The following is a 19,760-nucleotide window of genomic DNA, read 5'->3' as shown; positions in this document are numbered from 1 at the left end:
GAATTGACATTTTTGTGATCTTTAGTATTTTCATCCAGGAAAATAGTTTCTCCTTTCACTGAAGTCTTCTGTGAAGTTTTATAGCATCCTTCACCTAGGTCCCATACATATCTTGTTTATTCCCAGTTATTTTCATATATATATATATATATATATATATATATATATATATATATATATATTTTTTTTTTTTTTTTTTTTTTTAAGAGAGAAAGGGAGCACAAGTGGGGGACAGGGCAGAGGGAGAGAATATCCAAGCAGACCCTGCTGATCACGGAGCCCAAAGTGGGACTCGATTCCACAACACTATGACGAGATCATGACCTGAGCCAAAACTAAGAGTTGGACGCTTAACCGACTGAGCCACCCAGGCACCACCCCCCACCCAGTTATTTTCTATTTTTTGTTGTTTTGTGAATGAAATATTTGTTCTGTGTATTTTCTGTTATGTCTATTTTTATATATAATAAATATTCAGACATCTTATATAAACATTTCTATTTAGTACCACAGTTTTTAGTTGCTTCTCTTAGTTTTTACCCTCTTTCCTCTTTCAAGCTTCCATCCACATATGGCAGCAGCACTCAGTTTGAGGAACCCCAGGCAGGAGTACAGATCAGCACGCACTCTTGTCCTCAGAGGGAAATGAATGATCTTCCCCAGTAAGATCATTTGTGCTTGTCTTGGAAAGCCCATCTGCTCTGGATGCATAGATCTTTAGGGTGAAGCAGGAGGGACAAGATCCTCCCAGGCAAGCAGCCACAGAAACAGGTCTCCTGGGAAGAGCACAAACCCAGTGGAACAGAGAGCATGTGGAGGGAGTTAGGGTTAATAAGGCAGGAGGTTCAGCAGACGCAGGCCTTGGTTAGAGCCCCTGAACTTTGTGCTCTGGCAAGAGGACCCACCCCTGAGGAACATGGTGATGGGCATGGTAGGACCCAAGGAGGAGGAGAGGCTGAATGTGTATGTTGTGGGGCAAGGTCCTGGGAAGGGGTCCAGAGGGAGCAGAGATACCTGGAAGGAGGACTTGTCTCCCCAGTGCTCTGTCTTCCTTCAACTGCCCCTCACCACCTGAAGAAATTCTTCCTGATCTTTCCTAGGGAAGAGTTTAGAGGTCCATCCTCCCTGCTTCTACAAGGCTCATGCTGACTCAGGCACAAATCCTATGTGTACATTGCTTCTAATTCTCCACCAGGTTGAGTCCTATGGGTGTTTACATCCTCTGTCATTCGAAACTTCTACAACACCAAATTTTCATTAAGTGTCTCCTGAATGCCAGATGGCTGAGCATGACGGCAGCCTGAGTGCTTAGTGGAGGGGGTGACACCGACCTGGGTGGAGGGGGTGGCCGTGTGTGTTTCAGTCTGACTCTGTACAGCTGTCTGGGGTTGAGTCCTCCCACCTCACTCTACCCCAGGGTCTGTGGGAATTCACCTTGTGAAACTCCTCTCTTCATCACATGCTTGGCCCAGCAGCTCCATCCTGGGTGTTTCACATCCCATTATCTTTTCCTTGTTTGGGAACTTTCATTCTATAGATTTAAAATATTTTTTGAGGGGCGCCTGGGTGGCTCAGTCAGTTAAGCGTCTGCCTTCAGCTCAGGTCATGATCTCAGGATCTAGCCCCGCATCGGGCTCCCTGCTCAGTGGGGAGCCTGCTTCTCCCTCTCCCTCTTTCCCTCCCCTCCCCTCACCCCCCCCAGGGGTGCACAGGTGCGTGTTCTCTCAAATAAATACATAAAATCTTTAAAATAAATTTAAAAATATATTTTTTGAAGTTATTTTGAATGGGGTTGGGATTATACAGCACAGGTATACAGATGCTCTGGTATTTTGGGTGAATTCCCCGCGGCTGTGTCATCACTGAGAGCTCGTGGTTGGCCCTGGTATTTCTACGATGCAGGGGATATTCTCTTTCCTTCCATCCGGGGTTTGCCCACACATAAACCACATCACAGCTTTGGGGAGGAGAGCAATGCCTGTGATTACTGGGGGTGCTGAGGTTACATTTGCCATCTTTTCCCACTGAAAAATATATTGACTCCCAAATTCAAATGTCCTCTTCCCAAGAAATTAACTTTTTCCTTCTTTTACATAAAAAAAATCCTCTATTCCTAATTTTCAGAGGTTTTATTAAGAAAAGATGTGGGATTCTTGTGGATTCCTCTTTAGGTAACTTTTGCCAATTTTCCTGTTTGTAGGTATAATGGAAAGAACACAGGTGTGGGAGCTAAATGGCTCTGGATTCGAATCTCAGGCTGCCTTGGGATGTTGGGTAGGTTACTTCAGCTCCCTAAGCTTCGATATCTTCAGCCGCAAAATTAGGTATATTAGCACAAGGGACTGCGAGGGTCCCTGGAGGGTACCTCACATGTTCTAAATGTAGGGATGCAGCTGGGCTCGTGAGGGCCCTAAAATCAGGGATGTGGGCACAGCCAGAAATGAGGGCCCCCAGAAACTCCAAGTCCATCACAGATGGGCTGGAAATCTTTACCCAGGATTTGTTTTGAGATCCAACATAGTGGGCCTGATCGCTCTCCTGGTCTGCTGTTTTATACTGACTCTCCCTACCCCTCACTGACCCCGTAGAGAACTGAATAGTGAATTCCTCTCTGTTTCTCATCTCTGCTGTCCTGGGCACATTTGCTTCATTTTTCACATTCTCTGCAGATGTGTGCTGTCTACAGAAAAGGACCAAAATTCCAATCCCAAATTCCCAGGGAATTTGGGTCCAGCTGTTGGACCAGTTACCAGTGACCAGGGGACAGAGTCACATTGTGTGAACTTGGTAGCCCATTTTGTAAACTTGTAGATGGAATGAAGGGCATAGTAAGAGCAACATTTTCTAGAGAAGTTGGTGCAGCGATAACCCTAACATGCTTATATCTGAGAGTGGGAGCAGAACTTGCACTCACCGTGCATTTGCCCCTGGAAGACGCTGCACACAGCTGAGGGCACGGCCCCTGGCTGCTTATCCCACATCAGCCGGGCACCCTGCAGCTAGGGTCTATTTTATTTTAGTGAAAATTCGATTTACATGTTTAATCTGTCTGTTACAATTTCGTCTGGGATTTTTGTGCCTGTATCTGACATTGGCTTATCTATTTTTAGTTGTTTAAAAATCAAGTTTTGGAATTCTGTCTACATTTACCTCATAAATTTAATTGGATGGCAAATAATGTTTTTATATAGTTTCAAATAATTTGTACAATCGAGGGATTCCTTCTATTATCAAATGTTTTAAGAAAATTCTCCCTGGAGGGTAATGGGTGATCCATGAGGCTGGGAGTTAGAAAGCCTAAGGTTTGGTTTGGTCTTCATCTTAGTTTTCTGTGTGACCCTAAGCAAGTCCCTGAGCCTCCCTGGGCCTCTAGGATTGGGGAGGACAGGACAGCTGGTTCAGATGTCTTGGGCCCCCGCCGAGCTGGCCTTTCTGGGTGATCAGCCCCTGGTCCTTGGGGTTGTTTTCTTTTGGCAGAGCCCATTGGCACTTTTCTGGCACCCTATAGGAGATTTCTAGTGGTTTTCCTCCCGCCTTTGAAGTGTTCTATGTTGTGTTCTTGGTTTTCTCCCAGATCTTAGAGAGCACCCCCACCCCCCCTCCCGCCAAAACACTGTTTTTGTTTTCCTTGGATCTGAGCTCACATGGTCAGTGACTTAGGCATTGATTTTTTGGTTCCCTATATTGAGCTCTGAGATGGGAAGCATCCCACCTGCCTCCAGGAACGCATCATCCTCTTCTGGAAATTCGTAAGTCCTTGGTACCTGGCCCCTCCTCGAGATCTCCTTCCACCACGTCTAATAGAGTCTGCCTCTGCCTGCCTCCCCTCCCTCTGTAACATCTTCCTGGGCTGACATGAGCCCCTCTAAAGGTCCTCATGGCCACCTCCAACCCTGATCTCCCTCTCCACCCCAGCTCAGTGAGGACTTCTAATGGCTGCCAGAGAAAAGGAAGCCTGGGGCAGATGCCTAGAGCCCCCAGGGTCAGGAGGTAAGGAGTCTCATAGCACTGACCCTTTACTCACACCCTGCGGTTCCTGCCATTTGATTTCTCTAAAGATCTTCCCGTGGCCTGCTTTCACTCTCCAATACCCCAGCCCTTTCTGAAGGGAGAGAGGGCTCTGGCAATGGCTTCTTCTTATAGTAGGTTTCTCCTTGTTAAAAAAAATGTCTATTCACTGTAAAAAATTTGGAAAACACGGATGAATTCAAAGAAGAGAAAAAAACCTTATAATCCCACCACTCAGTGATAACAACTATTCTTCTTTTGTCCATTTTTTTCCATGAATATGTAAATGCTTTCAAACATAATTGGAATTGCACTGAATATACTGTTTTTATAAGCTGCATTTTTCAGTTGGCCACACGCCATGAGCATCTCTCTGTGTCATTGTGCAGTGTTCTGCATCATCATTTTTATGGGCAGCAGTGCACATACCATCTTATAGATGTACAAAAACCAGTTCAGCTCTGTGATTGAATATTTGGGCAGTTTCCAATCTGGCACTGTTGTAAATAATATTGCAATGACAATCCTTGTGAACAAATAATTCCTGATGTTTCCCCTTTGTGCTCATTCCCAAGCAAACCCACTGGTAGTAGTCAAAGGTAAGAATTTTCTGAGGTTTGTGAGACACCTTGCCAAACTGCCTTTCAGAAGGGGTTTGCAGGATGTCAGACCTTCAGGTGCTCATGCCTTTTTCTGATCTCTACCTTCCTTTTATTATTGAGATCATCTGGCATGGCCTGTGGGCTGAGCTGCCTAGGTGGTGGTCGCCAGGAAGAAGGGTCTGAATTCTTGTTAGATGAGAATAGTGAACGGGGTGGGGGAGATCCTTCCAGATGAGTGAGGTGGAGCTTCTGGAATGCTGGTCCTCTGAACACCCCTCCGACATGGCTGGGAGAGGGGACCCCACCAGTTTTTGGTGGAAGGAGAGAGGAGAAGGGATGGTGACCTCCAGGCTGTAACTCAAGCATTCACCTCCATGGCCAGCTATGCAGAGAAGGGCAGTATTTCTTCTTTCTTCAATTCCCTGTCCATGTCCTTTGCTTATTTGTCTTTTTCTTCTTGATTTGGGTTACATGTCAAAACCTTTTGCAAGTTATCTGTGCTATAAATACTTTTTCCAAGTTACCTATTTATCTGTTAGATTCTTTTAATGGTAGTTTTTAAGATGCAGACGTTTAAAATTTGCATGTAGTCAGATCTTTAAATCTACCAGTGTTTTCCTTTGTGGTTTCTGCCCTCTTTGTTGTACTTAAAAACATTTTCCCTACCCCCAGATAGTATAAACATTCATCTGTATTTCCTTCCAATTTTTTTGTTTGCTTCACTTTCAAAGTCTTAAAAATATGATTTATTTCCCATCAAATCCTGACCTGTGTGAGTGGAAGACACAGGTGACTCTTCAGGATGTGGTGTTGGTGGCTTGATTAGCCCTAACTTCCAGGCCTGTGGACTCAGGACAAATTCCAAGGCCCTCATCTTTGTCCTTCTGTGGAAATCCCAGCAGACTTTGAGTCATTTAATTGATCTTTTCAAAAGTGAAGAAACTGGTTGCTTTGTCTGTCTAGTTGGCTCATCAGAGAACTTTCAGTCAAAAGAAACCTTCCTAAATGCATGGGTTAATCCATGTGTGACAGCTAGGCAATGGGATTTCCATGGAGCAAGCACACTGCACATGGGCAGAGACTTTTTGTTTGTTTGTTCACTGCTACATCACCAGTACCTACACAATGCCTTGCACATAGTGGGGACTCAACATATACTTGTTAACTGAATAAATGCATGAATGATTATCATGTATCCATTTTTTAAATTTAGAGAGGTAATAACATGGACAAAATACTCATGTGGTTAGGTTTAAAAAAGAAACATATGGTGCTGAATAAACTGTATCCATCATTCATTCATTTAACAAATATTTATTGAACTCTGCTATGAATGGGGGAAAGACAGGACTGATAAAAAGATTAAAGGACTTAACATACTGTATCAGTCTTCTAGAGATTCCATAACAAAGTACCACAAACTAGGGGGCTTAGACAACAGAAATTTATTTTCTCACAGCTCTGCAGGCTGGAAGTCCAAGTTCATGATGTTGGCAGGGTTGGTATCTGATGAGACCTCTCTACTTGGTTTGCCGATGGCTGCCTTCTTACTGCATCCTCAACACAGTCTTTCTCTGTGTGTGTGCCCTCCTGGTGTCTCTTTCTCTTTTTATAAGGACACTATATCTATTAGATCAGGACTCCACCCTTATAACCTCATTTAACCTAAATTATCTCCTTAAAGTCCCTGTCTTAAAATACAATCACATTGGAGATTAGGGCTTCAACATATGAATTTCGGGGTGGGGTGGGGATACAGTTCAGTCTGTAACACATATGTAAAATACTTATAAATAATGCCTAGCTGGGGTTGCCTGGCTGGCTCATTTAGTAGAACACAGGACTCTTGATCTCAGGGTTGTGAGTTTGAGCCCCACATTGGGTGTAGAAATTACTTAAAAATAAAATCTTAAAAAAAGAAAAAAAGAAAGAATGCCTGGTCCATACTAAGCACTATATGAATGTTTGATATTATTGTTACTATTATTATTGTTAGAAAATATACAAAACCTCATTAGTCATTATCCTCGGGAAGTGAGATTACACATGACTTTCATTTATTCTCTCCTGTATTTTCTACATTTTTACGTTGAACAATGTTATTAATCCAGGGGGAAAATACTACTATTCAATGAAAGACATGTGTTGAAACTCGTTTTCAGTTCTATACCCCTTTCATCATTTATCCCAAGCCTTCTCTCTGGATAGGGTTTCAAATTCTGGCTCAGCTCTTCAGATTTGTGGTTCTGAGTGAAGAGAAACAAAAGCCAGGCTCAGTTCCCATAGGCCCACCAGCTAGAGCTTCCATTTCCTCATATATGCAGGAATGAGGGTGTGGGAGCATGATGCTGTAAGGGCTAGAAAGACCTTTAGCAGTGGGACAGTGAGTAGGTCAATCTGAGTTCTTGACTACAAGCAACAAACTCCATATTAACTATTCTAAGCAGAAAAGGAGCACATTAAAGAATGTTAGGTAGCTCACAGAATTTGGGGGAAGGTTCAAGAAAAAGGGTCAGATCTCAGCTTCTAGGAACAACTCTACAAACTGTCCTGTATGCATTGTTTCTGCTACCAGCCTGTGCCAGTAAGATGGAGACCACACATACAACTTCCTCTTGCTTATTGCTGGGTTTCGAATCAAAGGCTTACAAGGCTATATCTCATTGGCATGGTCTAAGTCACTTATCCACCCCTTCCCGCAAAGGAGGCTGAAAAAGAGACTTCGCTCTTTTTCATAGTAAGGTGGTACTTACTATGTGGGAGGCTATCAAAATAAAGAAGAATGTTAAGAAATGTTGGAGAGTTAAAAGAAAAAAAAAAAAAGCAAAACAAAGCAAAAAACAGAGGTTCCACCACTGTCAGAGGAGCATGGCTCAGATATCCTAACTTCAGGAAAACCTGAGCCCAGAGTGGCTGAGCCCATCCTCGTCTGGCTCTTGGGGCCACTGTCAGGCTAGACACAGAGTAGTGGACACCGGGCCTCACAGACCAGAGGGTGGCCATTTGTGATGATCAAGAGGCAGCAGAGTCATGGCTAGTTAATCCTGATGCTCAGAAACCTCTAGATTAGCTCCTCCTTGTATCAGTGAATGCAGAGAGGGACAAGAGCTTGCCCAGGGCTGCACAGCATGGTAGAACAACAGCCAGGACCGGGAGTGGTGTCTTTTGTTCCACTTTGATGCTTGGCAAGTTTTAAGGCCCCATTCGAATATTTCCTCCTTCAGGATGTCTCCCCTGGGTGAGGCTAGGATCAAATGTGTGTCCTCACCCTCACCATCTGAACTGCTCATTACCCCTGTTTCTTGTTTGCCTTTTTCCCTCCTTGGTTCCCAGCAGGGGGCCAAATGTGTTAGTGAACATTAGCTGAATGAGGGAAGGAAGGAAGGGAGGGAGGGAGGGAGGGAGGGAGGGAGGGAGGGAGGGAGGGAGGGAGGGAGGAGATTCTAAAGGCCAGAGTTACTGTGTGACCTAAGGCAGATGTTCTGTTCTCTAGACACTGGTTTCCTACTCTGTTGAAGAAGAAAATATTCTCTGCATTCTCTGGACCAGACCCTGGGCCAGGGTCTGAAAACATGATCAGGATCCTACCTGCCTGCTCTCTCAGAGGTGCTAAGCTGGGAGGAGATAGATGTGAACTGGGCTGGCCATTATTGTGGCTGATCTTGCTGACAAAGAGAGAAGTCCAAGGGCTCTCCAGCCTGGTCTAGATACTTCTGGGCCCTGGGTCCTCTCCTGCTGGGTTTCCATGGCTGTCATACCCATGCAGTCTGGATGCCTCAGAGTCACAGTTGCTGAGGCCCACAGAAGGTCCACAGATGGGCACCCACGGAAGGGGAAAGAGACCTCTGGAGCCAAGGACAGAAAAGAACAAGTCCCTATAGCCAGGGGTAGGAATAGGCCTAAAGAGGAAAGATATCTGGCCCGTGATTCCACAGCCAGGCCCATAGTCTTCCAATCCCCACCCTCAGGGAGTAGGGGGAGGCAAGCCATGCTCAAAGAAAACAGGAAAATACTCAGTTAAGCTGTAATGTGTCACAGCTCCAGCTCATCTTTTTGAATCAAATATTCACAAGTAGCAGAGACATCTGTAGGAAGAGTAACTGGATGCGACATCCTGCAGGAGGCTGGGCTAAATGTGTCCCATGACATCACTCTGGAGAAGAGGCTGCCAGGAGCCACGCAAGGGCCTGGAGCGTTTCTGCACCTGAGTGTTGTAGAGGAAGGCTGGGCCTGAGGCTAACAGCAGGGCTTCTGGGCCCCCTGCTCCACAAGGAAATTCTTTGTTGGCCCTCTGCCCTATGGAGAAATTGCCTGCCCATCTCTGTAGACTAATCTGATCTGGAGAGATACCTTCTTTCTTCCCAGCCTTCTGGTTCCCCCTGGTTCTCCTTTTGAGCACCAGTAGGTCTTCAGTTAATCTGCTGCCAGTAGGAGTTGGGGTGGGGGGATTCTGACAGACATGTGGCATCCTTTTGAAGGAGCCTTCCAAGCCTGGAGTATGAGAGATTCCATCAAAGTCCCTGCCAGGCTGTGCCTGGGTTCCAGCAGGAGCATCTCTCCCAGAGTCCAGATCCTGCGATAGGAAAGAAGGTGGAAGGTCCTATCATAAATATGGGAAGTGTCTCAGAGGCACACATTTGCACATTTGCATCTGCAGGGTGTATATGGATGGGGCTGGGCACACATATGCCATATAGGAATACTGCAGGCACAGGCTGCGGCACAAACTCACCTCCTAACGACTAAGTTGCTGAGCATATGCACAGACAGGGCAGGTGGTCTCTGGTGGGTCTGAAGAGACCTCTGGCTCTTCCACTCTATGCCACCTGGCCTCTACCTTCTGGTTTCCTACCCTTTTCTTTCTGGGTCAGCTAAGTGCCTGGCCTGGGAGGGTTGCATATATTCTGGATTGGGCTGCTTGAGCGCTGTCCTCGGTGCTGGATGCCTGGTGGGACATGCACATTTGAGAACAGGCAAGAGTGTTGGGAGGAGGTGACCTTGAAATCCAGGTGTAGGTGTAGGGCCCAGCAGGATATCTACATTTATCCTACACTTATTCTTGCAGAAGAATGTAGCATTGGGCTTTCTCCTTCCATCCCAGACACTGAAACAGAAGGTGTCCAACCCCTCAGCCAGCAATGTGGCCATATGCGGCTGTGGGTGGCTGTGTAGCCATTCACTGCAGCTATGAGGGGCTTCTTGAGGTCTCATGTGCCACAAATAGCTATGTATGAAGACCATGATTGCCTGTGTCCTCAAGAAACACCTGTGATTCCATGTGGCTTCCTGTGACCTCCTGTGACCCCATCTTGGTTGCCTCAGATCCAACCTTCCCAGAAGGGGAGATCTGAGGTCTGGGGTCCCCAGGGAATCTGGGCACTAATCCAGCCTCGTAGTTCCTTTGCCAGAGCCTGCACAGATCCTCACCACCTCTCTCCTCACTGGCTTACGGACTTGGCACCCGGAGGCTTCTGGTGTCTGTGAACTTGGGTCCTAGGGGGCATCAGCGTCAGCGGGAACCGGCCCACAGGCACCTCCTAGAACAGGTGACTGCAACCCCTCTGCCACCCGAGCCTGCCCAGCCATCAAAGGCAGGGTCACGCGGGGTAAGGGTCGCGCAGCAGTGGGGTGGGCTCGGCGTCACGCTCCCGCGCTCGTCTCCCGTGCGCCCCTCTCGTACCCGTTTCCCCAGAACGCCTGGTCCCGACGTTGGGGGTGGGGGCGCAGAGAGCTGGTCGGCGCTGCGGCCGGCCCCTCCCCCGCCCGGGCCTCGGCGGTTCCGACTCTGCTCGCAGCGCTGGGGGCGCCCCGGACTCCGCAGGCTGTGGAGCTGGCAGGGGGGCTCCCGTAAGGAGCGCGCACCGCGCCCTCCCCCTCCTGCCAGGACTCCGCAGCGGCGCTGAGAGGGGGGGCGCTGCGGAGCCGGGGGGCGGGGGCTAAAAATACCCGGCGGCGGCGGCGGCGGCGCGGCGACTGCTGGGGCTGCGGGGCTGCGGGCCGGGGAGGCCGTGCGGGGCCAGGCCGGGCCCCGCTCACCGACATGCTGACCTTCTTCCTCGTCTCCGGGGGATCCCTCTGGCTGTTCGCGGGTAAGTCCCCGTTCTGTCCTCGTCCCAGACCCCCATCCCCACCGCGCTGTGGGGTCTTGGCCCCGGCTGGAAGTGAGCCCCCAGTCCCTGCTGCTGAACCGTCCCTTCAAGCCTCCTCCCCGCACCCCGGCCTCCCAGGTCGTCCCCCCACCCCAAATTCTGGCGGGCTCCGGGTTTGAGAAGCAGCTAGGTGTGTGGAAATGAGGGGCCTTGCTCTCAGGACCGTACAACAACCTCGCTCCAATTCTCGCACCCTCTCTCCTTATAGCGAGCACCATCGGTGATCAGACTAGGCCGAGCCCACCCGTCCCCCAAGGGACAGACGTGATGCATCCTTATTCATCCCCAGTATCCAGAAACCTAGGGTGTTGGTCCCCGACGTTTTGCTGAAGGTCGGAGATGTAACCAGCACTGGCCTGGGGCTTCCTGATCCTGGGCAGGGGTCTCCTCAAGACCCCTTACTGCCCACCCTTGAGCCAGAAATCTTCCTAAGATTTCTGTAAAAAGGTGTTCGTTCCCCTGACTCCTCAGCTCTGACCAGTGCTTGTGTCCCCGCTGCTCCCAGCCTTCTCCCCTCCCCCATTACAGGAGTCAGCTCCTCGCCCCTGCATTCTTTTAGGAGGCTATGAGGACACTTTCTGAATCCTTGCCCAGCACTCCTCCCTCCTCCTCCCCCAACATACACACACCTGGGGTCTCACCACAGGCCCGTTCATCCACCAGTTCTGCTGCCTGCACCAGCCAGTCCCCTCTGAGAGCCTCGTGTTCCTCCAGGGTATAATACCACTACAGGGTCTCCACTTCCGGCTGCCCATGTGCAGGTTTAAGCCTGATAAGGTATGTGAAGTGTTGCCAACCTTAAACTGGCCTTGAAAGGGACCTAGTCCAGAGCAGATACTCTATGAACGTTAGTGTTTTTTGTTATTTCACATTCAAACTGCAGCACCAGAGGAGGTAATAAGGTTCCTTTTGAGCCAAAGAAGGGGAAGCCAACCCTTTTGAAATCCTTACCTGAAACTTTACCTGTATTATTTAAAATTCACAGCAAATACTAGGAGTTTGGTGGTGCTTTCCCTTTCTCACTGAGGTTCAGAGGTTGATTGACTTGCCCAGTGTCACATGGTTAGTAATATCTGGCAGAGTGGGATTTGATGTGAGGTTTTAATTGAGCAATCATTGCTAAGTGCATGGTGGTATCAGGCCTGAACTTTGAGGGTTGGTGGGACAGGTAATCACCCCCCCCCAACACTGCCCTGAGTTGGGCCACAGGGATACTTCCCCCCCCGAGCTGAGCCAGGGAGTGAGTGAGGCCTCTCTAATCCCTTCAGCTCCCTAAGCTCCTTCTGTCTGCTGGTGTCTGAGGTCAGGCTGTGCAGGGCCACTCTAGGCCTGATGTGCTCATCCAGCAGGCAAGGTCTGGGCTAGAGCTGGGGTCACAGGTAAGGGGCAGGAGTTACCGAAGTAATGATGAGTTTGAGGGTGGTGATAATAACAGCCACCGTTTACTGGGTGATGGTCTCAGAGCCTTTCCCTAGTGCCAGGACCCTTTGCTCTACCCTTAGTAGGCCCTCACCCAGCCGTGGGTCCAAGGGCAGCTCTCTGGAACTTTGGTCTTCTGCAGCTACAGGGAGATGTCTGGGGACTACAGGGCCACATGCGCCGGGAGTAATCAGCAACCTATGAGAAAAAGCCCCTCACAGCATTAGGTCCTTGGTCTGAAATTGGGGTTCAGCAGACACTGACTCAAACTGGCCTCCCCGTCCTGCTTCATTGTGGAGTATTTCTCAAAGTGGTCACGTGCCTCCCTGAATGGGGAAACTGCCTCTCTGCTGGACTGTATGGAGGCCTTGGAGTGGTCAGGGAAGGAGACTTGGTGCAGGTGGCAGCTGCTTCTGTACAGGGCAAGATGCTCGGTGCAAACAGGAAATTCCTCAGAGACGCCACACTTGGCGTAATAGTAAGAGACTGAGTAGTGATCACTGGATGGAATACCCCATACGCCTGTAAGGGCACTCCCAGATCGTGTGTCCACCTTGCTTGGCACTTTGCCTGGACCCCAGCCTTTCTCTGGGGTGAGAGAGAGAGCTCCTAGGCTAAGACTGACAACACATTCGGCCTTGTAATCTCCCGGGTCCCTAGGCAGCTATCAGATCCCTTTGGCTCACCTAGAAACAGGAGATGACCCTCAAGGTGATGTCACTCTTTAGGAGAGTTATGTGCTTATGTCACCCATTGTGGCCCTAAGGAGACAAGAGCTGCCTTCGGGGGACTGCAGGGAGAGGATGATGTGAAGGGTAGGAGGAAGCCCCTGGAGGAAGAACTGGCTATCTTGGGGAGGTAGCCATGTGCTCTGAGCCCTAGGAGAACAAGAGCTGCGTCTGTCTTCTTCCCCTCTGAGGAGGCCATCGCTGAGTCCTGGGCCAGCCCAAATCCCACCTGTGTGTTGAGTAGGAAACAAGGAAACAAATAAAATGGCTACAGCCTGAGTCAGATGCTGCACCTGGCATGGGAAAACATGGTTGATCTCAGTGCCGTGAGCACTCAGAGGACTGTGGGAGCAACGGATTGGCACTTCTGCCTGGCCATATGGCACCACTGGGCAAAGTAGAAAGAGGCACTCCTCTTAGTGGGTGAATTTCCAAAAGGGCATCCTTCCCTCTAGGTTGATGCAGCCCCATGCCCTTGGACAAGGTCCATTCTGCTCAACTGCAAACCTGACCATCAGTGGCATCTTAATAGGCTTCTGCCGCATACAGAAATGTTTGTCAGAGGCAGATAGGCCAAACTCCGGGTAGAAAGTCAGGCTGGCCAAGGGGTGCAGGAAGAACCGTGGGGGAGTGTGTCTTCGGGGTCTTGTGCCCCGGGAACCTAGGTTGTGGGAGGAGGATGGAGTCTGGATAGCAGGGGATTCTGGAGGAAAGGGGTATTCTTTAGGCGGCAAAGGAGCTCTCCACTCAGCTGCAGTGGCCAGGCTGAGCCAGCAGGGGGAGGCTGGTAGGGCGCAGAGCGGCTGTTGATGTTTCCGATAAGATTCGATGTGGCTCAGGTTGCGGCTGGGCTTCTGGAAGGGGAAGGTAGGAGGCCCAAGCTGTGACCCTGGGGAATGGGGCTGGCCCCAGGTGGCAAAGACTGATGTGGCAGCCATAGGGCTGTAAGTGTCTGGGGCAGTTTGCAGATGTGCACAGCCTGGCCGAGTTCAGCCCTATCAGATCTTCACCTGATTCCAGGCTCCCATTAGAGTGGAGGACTAGTATGAGATCTGGAGCTGTTCCAGGGGACCCAAGTAGGCACTTAGGACCCTGACATTGTGGAGCTCCAGGCAGAACAGCTGAGGGCGTGCCTCGCAAAAGAAAATTGAGATTTGCACACAGTGCACTGCTCCGTGGGAGAATTCTGACCTCAGCGCCTTATCTTGCCCAACCTGTGGTAGTATAAAAGGGTCCCACCAGTGACAGCACACCGACACCAGAGGGCGTCAGAACCTGGCCAGTCTGCTCTCTGGCTGGTTTTCTGTCCCACGTGATTGTAAGGGCTCTTAGGTTGACCTTCAGAAGGCTGACTTTGGCTTGGCTACAGGCCCAGATGGGACCCAGGGCCGTCCCATACACACAGCAAGCAGGATAAGTGAGTGTGAGGCTCTGGCTTGTTTGCAAAAGGAGGCGACATTTACAGGCGTTTGTATAACACAAGCTGCACTTTGTCATTAGCTATGTAATTAGCCTGGTACGTAGTAGGCACTCAAATATTCATTCAATGAAGTACTGTGGGAGGGGGGTTGGTTTTATGGGGTGGGTGGGGGGAGTGTTGTTGCAAACTTACTGATTTGACTGCTGCTTCCCTGAGCACCTACCATGTGCCAAGCACCGTGATCTACAGCTCCCTAAGCTTTCATGTCATCTTTCCCATAACACGGTGATGCTGTTATCCCCATTTAATAGATGAGTCAGTGAGACTCAGGGAGGTTCAAAGGGGAAGCAACTCCTAAGAGCTAGGAGCAGTCCAGGGAGGGACCACCAGGTATGAGCAGCCAGGGCCCGAGCCCTCCAGCAGGCTCAGCAGTGGGCACAAGCAAGGGAGCGGTCCTTGGAAAGAGGAGGGTTTAAAGACAGGACAGGCATAAAGTGCCAAGAGCTGGGCTGGCACAAAGGAAAGGTCCCCTTAAATGTTAGTTTGAGCTAGACCTTCCTTAAGTGGGTACAGGGTTCTGACCTACAGAAAGGGAGTTAGGGAAACAAGGCATTCCCAGCAGAAGGATAAGTATGAGGAAAGATAGGCCGTAGGAGTGAAGGAAATCTGGGGACATACTCTGCTTGGCCAGTGAGGTCACCAGGGCTGGGATCTGCAGGCTCTAGAATACCAGCGCAGGCACCTGGGCTTTGTTCTGTGTATGTAGTGGCTGCGTCAAAGAAACTTAGCCCAAACTGGGCATGTGGGTGGCCAAGATGACACTACTTCTGTGTGCCACATGCCACGCGCATCACCTAGGGGCCCCTGTTCCAAAGACTGACTTGCAGTCTTTGGGCTCCTACACTATGATCTCCTGGAGGGCAGGGCCAGAATTTCTCCTCGCTGAGCCCCAGTCCAGGACCAGGCACCACGTGCACCAGTGTTGATTGCATGAATGAAGGATAGGAAGAATTCTGTGAAAACAGTTTATTTTAATAATGGTGTTTTCTTACCACACATAAATTAGCAAATAACAGAATTTGGGTGTGCTCCTACTGGGTGCCAGGCTCCATGCCTACCTGGGGGATGATGCGAAGGTGGTAGAAGCAGTGGGGGGAAAGCAGGTGTGAACTCCTTGCAGGCAGGACAGCTCAGCCTTCCCTGGGGAACCCTTAGTGCTAAGAACCCAGAGCAGAAGGAGGTGCTCCAAAAGTGTTTGCTGAAGGGAGGGAGGGAGGAAGGAAGAAGGAAGGAAGGTCAAACCCATAGCTGCAGGTGATTGGTTTTGTAGAACATTTTCTTCTCTGAGGGCAAGGTCCTTTTGTCTCCTTAGAACCCTAGTAGGCTGGGAGCTCTGGCCAAGCAGAGCGGAGCGCAGGCCCCAGTCTGGGTCCCCAGCTCACTGGATGGGCTGGAGTGCTGGCCCCATTTCCTGCCTTGGTCTGGCCAGACTCCTCACTAGTCACCCACTAGCCTCAAGGATGCTACTTTGGGCCCTTGGGGTGTCCTTCAGGATGCCCAGGCTGGTCTCCCACCATTGTTTGGCTGCTCTGGGAGTTCATGGTGGGCATAGTCATTCCCAGACCTGGTTCCTTTTCGTGGCTTCTGATTCTTGTGAGGCTTGAGGTCTGTGACAGGCTGAAATGGAGGGGTGGGAAATGGGTTGGGACAACTTCTGAACCAAGGTGAGCTATCTGTTCTGAGGCCCAGCCTGTAATCTCAGAGTCTGAAGGATTTCAGCTCCCAAGAAGTCCCACCTGTGCTTATTCACCTGCTCTGCCCGGAGACATCTTTCCTCTCTGGACAGCTAGTCCAGGCATTTGGCCGGGACTGTCCATGGAAAATCGGGGGAGGCTAGCTTCTGATTTCCTCTCTGCCCATTCAGGCCTACGTTCAGAGATAGCTGTCTTCTGGGGGCTGTAGAACAGGAAGCCAGGCCAAGATGGTGCTTTAGAGCAGGGGAGAAGCAAATCCGGAATGACAGCTGTTGGAGTCAGGAACAGACCCAGTAATTGATGGCTGTTAGAGGAAAGAGAGAGAGGACAGGCAGGCCCAGGTTGAATGTGCAGCTCTGGGCCCAAGACCACTAACCAACACCAAGATCCCTGTCATGTTCCCAGCACACTGTACCTGCCCAGACCACCAGCATGGCAGGTGGATCCCGAGGAACCAAGCGGGACTCAGCCCCGCTACAAAGCCCTGTGTTTCCCTCCAGCGTGTGGATTGTTGCTGGGGATAAGTATCTCCAGTCTGGCTCCTGAGAGGCAACCCCTGCCCCAGCCTTGGCTAGAGACCATTCTGGGCAGTGACTGCAGATCCTGTCGAATAGACAGAACAGTCACTGGGAGGGACGGCGAGGACGGAGAGAGCACAGCAAGACTACACAGCGAGGACAGTCAGAGGTGGGGGAGGAGAGCTGGGACAGAGAGCGGCAGGATGGAATAAGGGCCTGCCACTGAGATTGCACAGGGAGGTTGGCCAGAGGCTGGATGGCAAGGCTCCAGAAGCCAATGAGAGGAAGGCAGTTACCAACATGGAGAAGGGAGACTCACTGAGACACATCCAGGCCTGCAGTGACCCCTGACCTTTGGAAGGGGCCATGCTTCTGGCCGCTCTGCTATGGCCCCTAGAGCTGGGTCATCATGAAGCCGTCTAAACCCCAGGACCCTGCTTAGTGTCTGGACAACTTCAGTGTTAATGGTGATAGTCCCTTCCAGCAGATGGGTTAGATGTGGTTCTCTAGGGGTCACCCTCAACTCACCCACACTCAGCCCCCCCCCCGCCTCCCCCCCCCCCCCCCCCCCGCTTGCAGGCTCTCTCCACAAGCCTCGCTCTGCCTGGGGTGGTGGGGAGAAAGGGAGGGCGGCCTTCTCCTGGCCAGTGGGCTGGTGGAAGATGGGGGTACGTATGTCCCTGACCTCCCTGCCACAGGTCAGATATCAGGGAAGGCTGTGACCCGGGAAGCACCCTCTCCATCTGTACTGAATTGTCCTTTTCCCTCCTCCTCCCCCCCACCTCCCCCTCCTCCTCCTCTCCTGCCTCCTGTTCCTCCCAGACGGCTCCACGAGCACTCACAGACATGCCTGGCTTCTGGGCTCCGTGGGTGTGCTCTGTGGCCTTGGCTTCTAGAAGGAAGACTGTGGAGGGAGCAGCAGTGGAAGCTCATCCAAGATGGGCGTCTTCTTTGGGCTGAGAAGCTGACCAGTCCTGTTTCCCTTGGATTGCAGGGAATCTGCAGGGCGTCCTCCAGACCTCCTGTGGGTTCTGAATCAGTTCCTTAAGTGGTTTTGTTCTAGATTTCTTCTCAGGCTAAACCACCATGTGTGTGTTTGAGAGCCCCCTGTGTCACTGTCTACTGTCCATGGGAGTCTGTGTAGCACCCATATTTCATAGGGTACAAGATTTGTTCTGTGGGTGATGGACAGCTCCTGGTGACCCTAGGGTGTCAGAAAAGCAGCATTTCTGGCTTCTGGAAATCTGAACAAAATTGAAGACTGACCTCGTCGTGAGGCCTCTGTGGAGGATGGAGTCCAAGCCCCGGAGTGTCCCCGAAGCTTGTGATCCCGCACACAGGGCTCTGGGTTACCAGGAGCCCCAGCCACAGCTCGAGGGCTCTTGTGCCGGCAGCCGGCGGTGGGCAGGGGAGGATGCCTGTGGCCTCCATTCTCCAAAAGTCCTCCCTGTGCGCTGCAAGGTCTTTTGTTTACCATCACATTTTCCTTCCCTTTTCTCTCTCCGTGTTTAACTGTCAACACCCTGAGAATGGCCAGCCTTCCCTCAGATAAAGCAAGTGGTGACTTCAGGCCCAGCCATTTCTGCTTCTGCAAGGGGCAAAAGCAGCGGAGCCTCGGAATGAGCCAGTCCCACTCCTTGGTGCCACCCACCCTGACCTGACCCAGGGCTTTCCTCAGGGCCCCAGAGGAAAGGAGGTGGATTCAGTAAGAATCCAAGTGATGGGTGCTCTTGGTGGGTCAGTGTGAACAACGTCCAACAGCCTTCCCCGGGCCAGCCAGGGCCTCGTTTTGCTTGGGTTTGAAAGAGATTTTTGTTTTCTGGTGAGAACAGCCCCAGTCTGGCGCCGGAGCCAGCAGCAGGAATACAAACCCTTTCATGTGACAGGCCCAGAGTGGAAAGATACAGCAGCAGGCCCTCCCCTGCACTCCTCGGGAGGCGGGCATTTGCATATTCCCCATTCATCCTGGCCTTGAAAAGGAGGCCTGAGTTCTCAATGCTCCCTGCCCAGCTGAGGGCTGGGCTGCTTGAGCCTGGCCTTAACCCTGTGAATACCAAGCCCCCCCCCACCCCCACCCCCCAGGCAGGCCAAGAACAAGACTGGGCAGCCAGGGGGTTGGTGGGGAGGCAGTGAGAGACAGCTGCTGTGTGGCTCAGGCCTCCAGAGGATTGATCAGGAGGGGACAGGGTACCCCCCACAGGCATAGCCTTCTGCTGAACTGAGCGAAACTCGGATTTGTTTCTTTTTGTGGCATTCAGAGGAAGAACGTTGTCAAAGTATGGGGGAGCCAGGAAATTAAGCTATTTATCAAATTTTCCAGAAAATTTACCTCTAACCGAAGGTAAAACTCTCTCTTCTCTGCTCATTGTCTGAGCAATGGCCCTTGGAATGGTTGGGACAGAGCCTAGGTGGCTCCTTTCTTAGGGAGCTTGCCTGGGGCACTTGTGCATCTTAAAACCCCAGGGTACGAGAAGCTGAGGAGCCGGCGGGTTCCATTAGCTCATGGCTGTGACACCAAAGGCATGAGGCATGTATACAGTACCAGGACAATATTTCTCTTCCTCAGCGACGTGCTGGCCTCCCAGCCTCGGCTTCTTGCCCCTTTCCTCAATACAGCCAGACTCCTGCCTCTTTCCTGGGAGCCTCAACATCTTACAGGCTCTTCCTGTGACTTACCAACCACTTCTGTCACTTGGTCCACGTCTCAGAACACTCCTTCCCATCTGCTCCTGATTCCCTCCTTGCTTCCCCGTCCCTGACTGAGGATGTGTCCCGGGTTCTATCTTTTGTGCACTTTTTTCCTGAGCAGGGTGTCCCCTGGTGCTCCTGAGTGAATTCACAAGCAGGTGAGGGAATCCCCCTTTTCTCCCCCCCACCTCAGTGACCACAACCATGTCTTAGCAGGACCCTCCTGGAGAAGGTCACATCCTGTGCTGTGGCCACTGCAGTGAGCTCTGAGACCCTGGCCCTGCCAGGAGCGGCCTGAGGTCCCTTGAGCAGGAACCCGTTAGGGTCACAGTCTGTCCTCAGTATGTTTGGGCTGGAGACGGAAACGGATCGTGGCTCCTGAGGCCAGGACACTGGCAGTCCTCACACGGACTGGCTGGGAGGGGAAAAGATCATGTTGCAGCCACAGGATTTGGCTTCCTGCACAGTGGGGCC

At 51.0% G+C, this 19,760-nt stretch overlaps 1 protein-coding gene across 1 annotated transcript in view; it reads left to right on the top strand.

Moving 5' to 3' along the window:
* Positions 1–10,605: 10,605 nt before the first annotated feature.
* The window catches only part of ACSL6 (acyl-CoA synthetase long chain family member 6), a 61,051-nt gene continuing 51,896 nt past the window's right edge, over positions 10,606–19,760 (top strand). Inside the window, exon 1 of the mRNA XM_026507907.4 lies at positions 10,606–10,699. Coding sequence (XP_026363692.2) covers positions 10,651–10,699 — 49 coding nt within the window. The 5' untranslated portion in view covers positions 10,606–10,650. The remainder of the gene's footprint in view (positions 10,700–19,760) is intronic.

This window comes from Ursus arctos, unplaced genomic scaffold (genome assembly GCF_023065955.2).
Source record: "Ursus arctos isolate Adak ecotype North America unplaced genomic scaffold, UrsArc2.0 scaffold_5, whole genome shotgun sequence".
NCBI classification, from domain to species: domain Eukaryota; kingdom Metazoa; phylum Chordata; class Mammalia; order Carnivora; family Ursidae; genus Ursus; species Ursus arctos.
The sequence above is the reverse complement of the archived record's forward strand: the minus strand, read 5'-3'. Positions and strand labels throughout refer to the sequence as shown.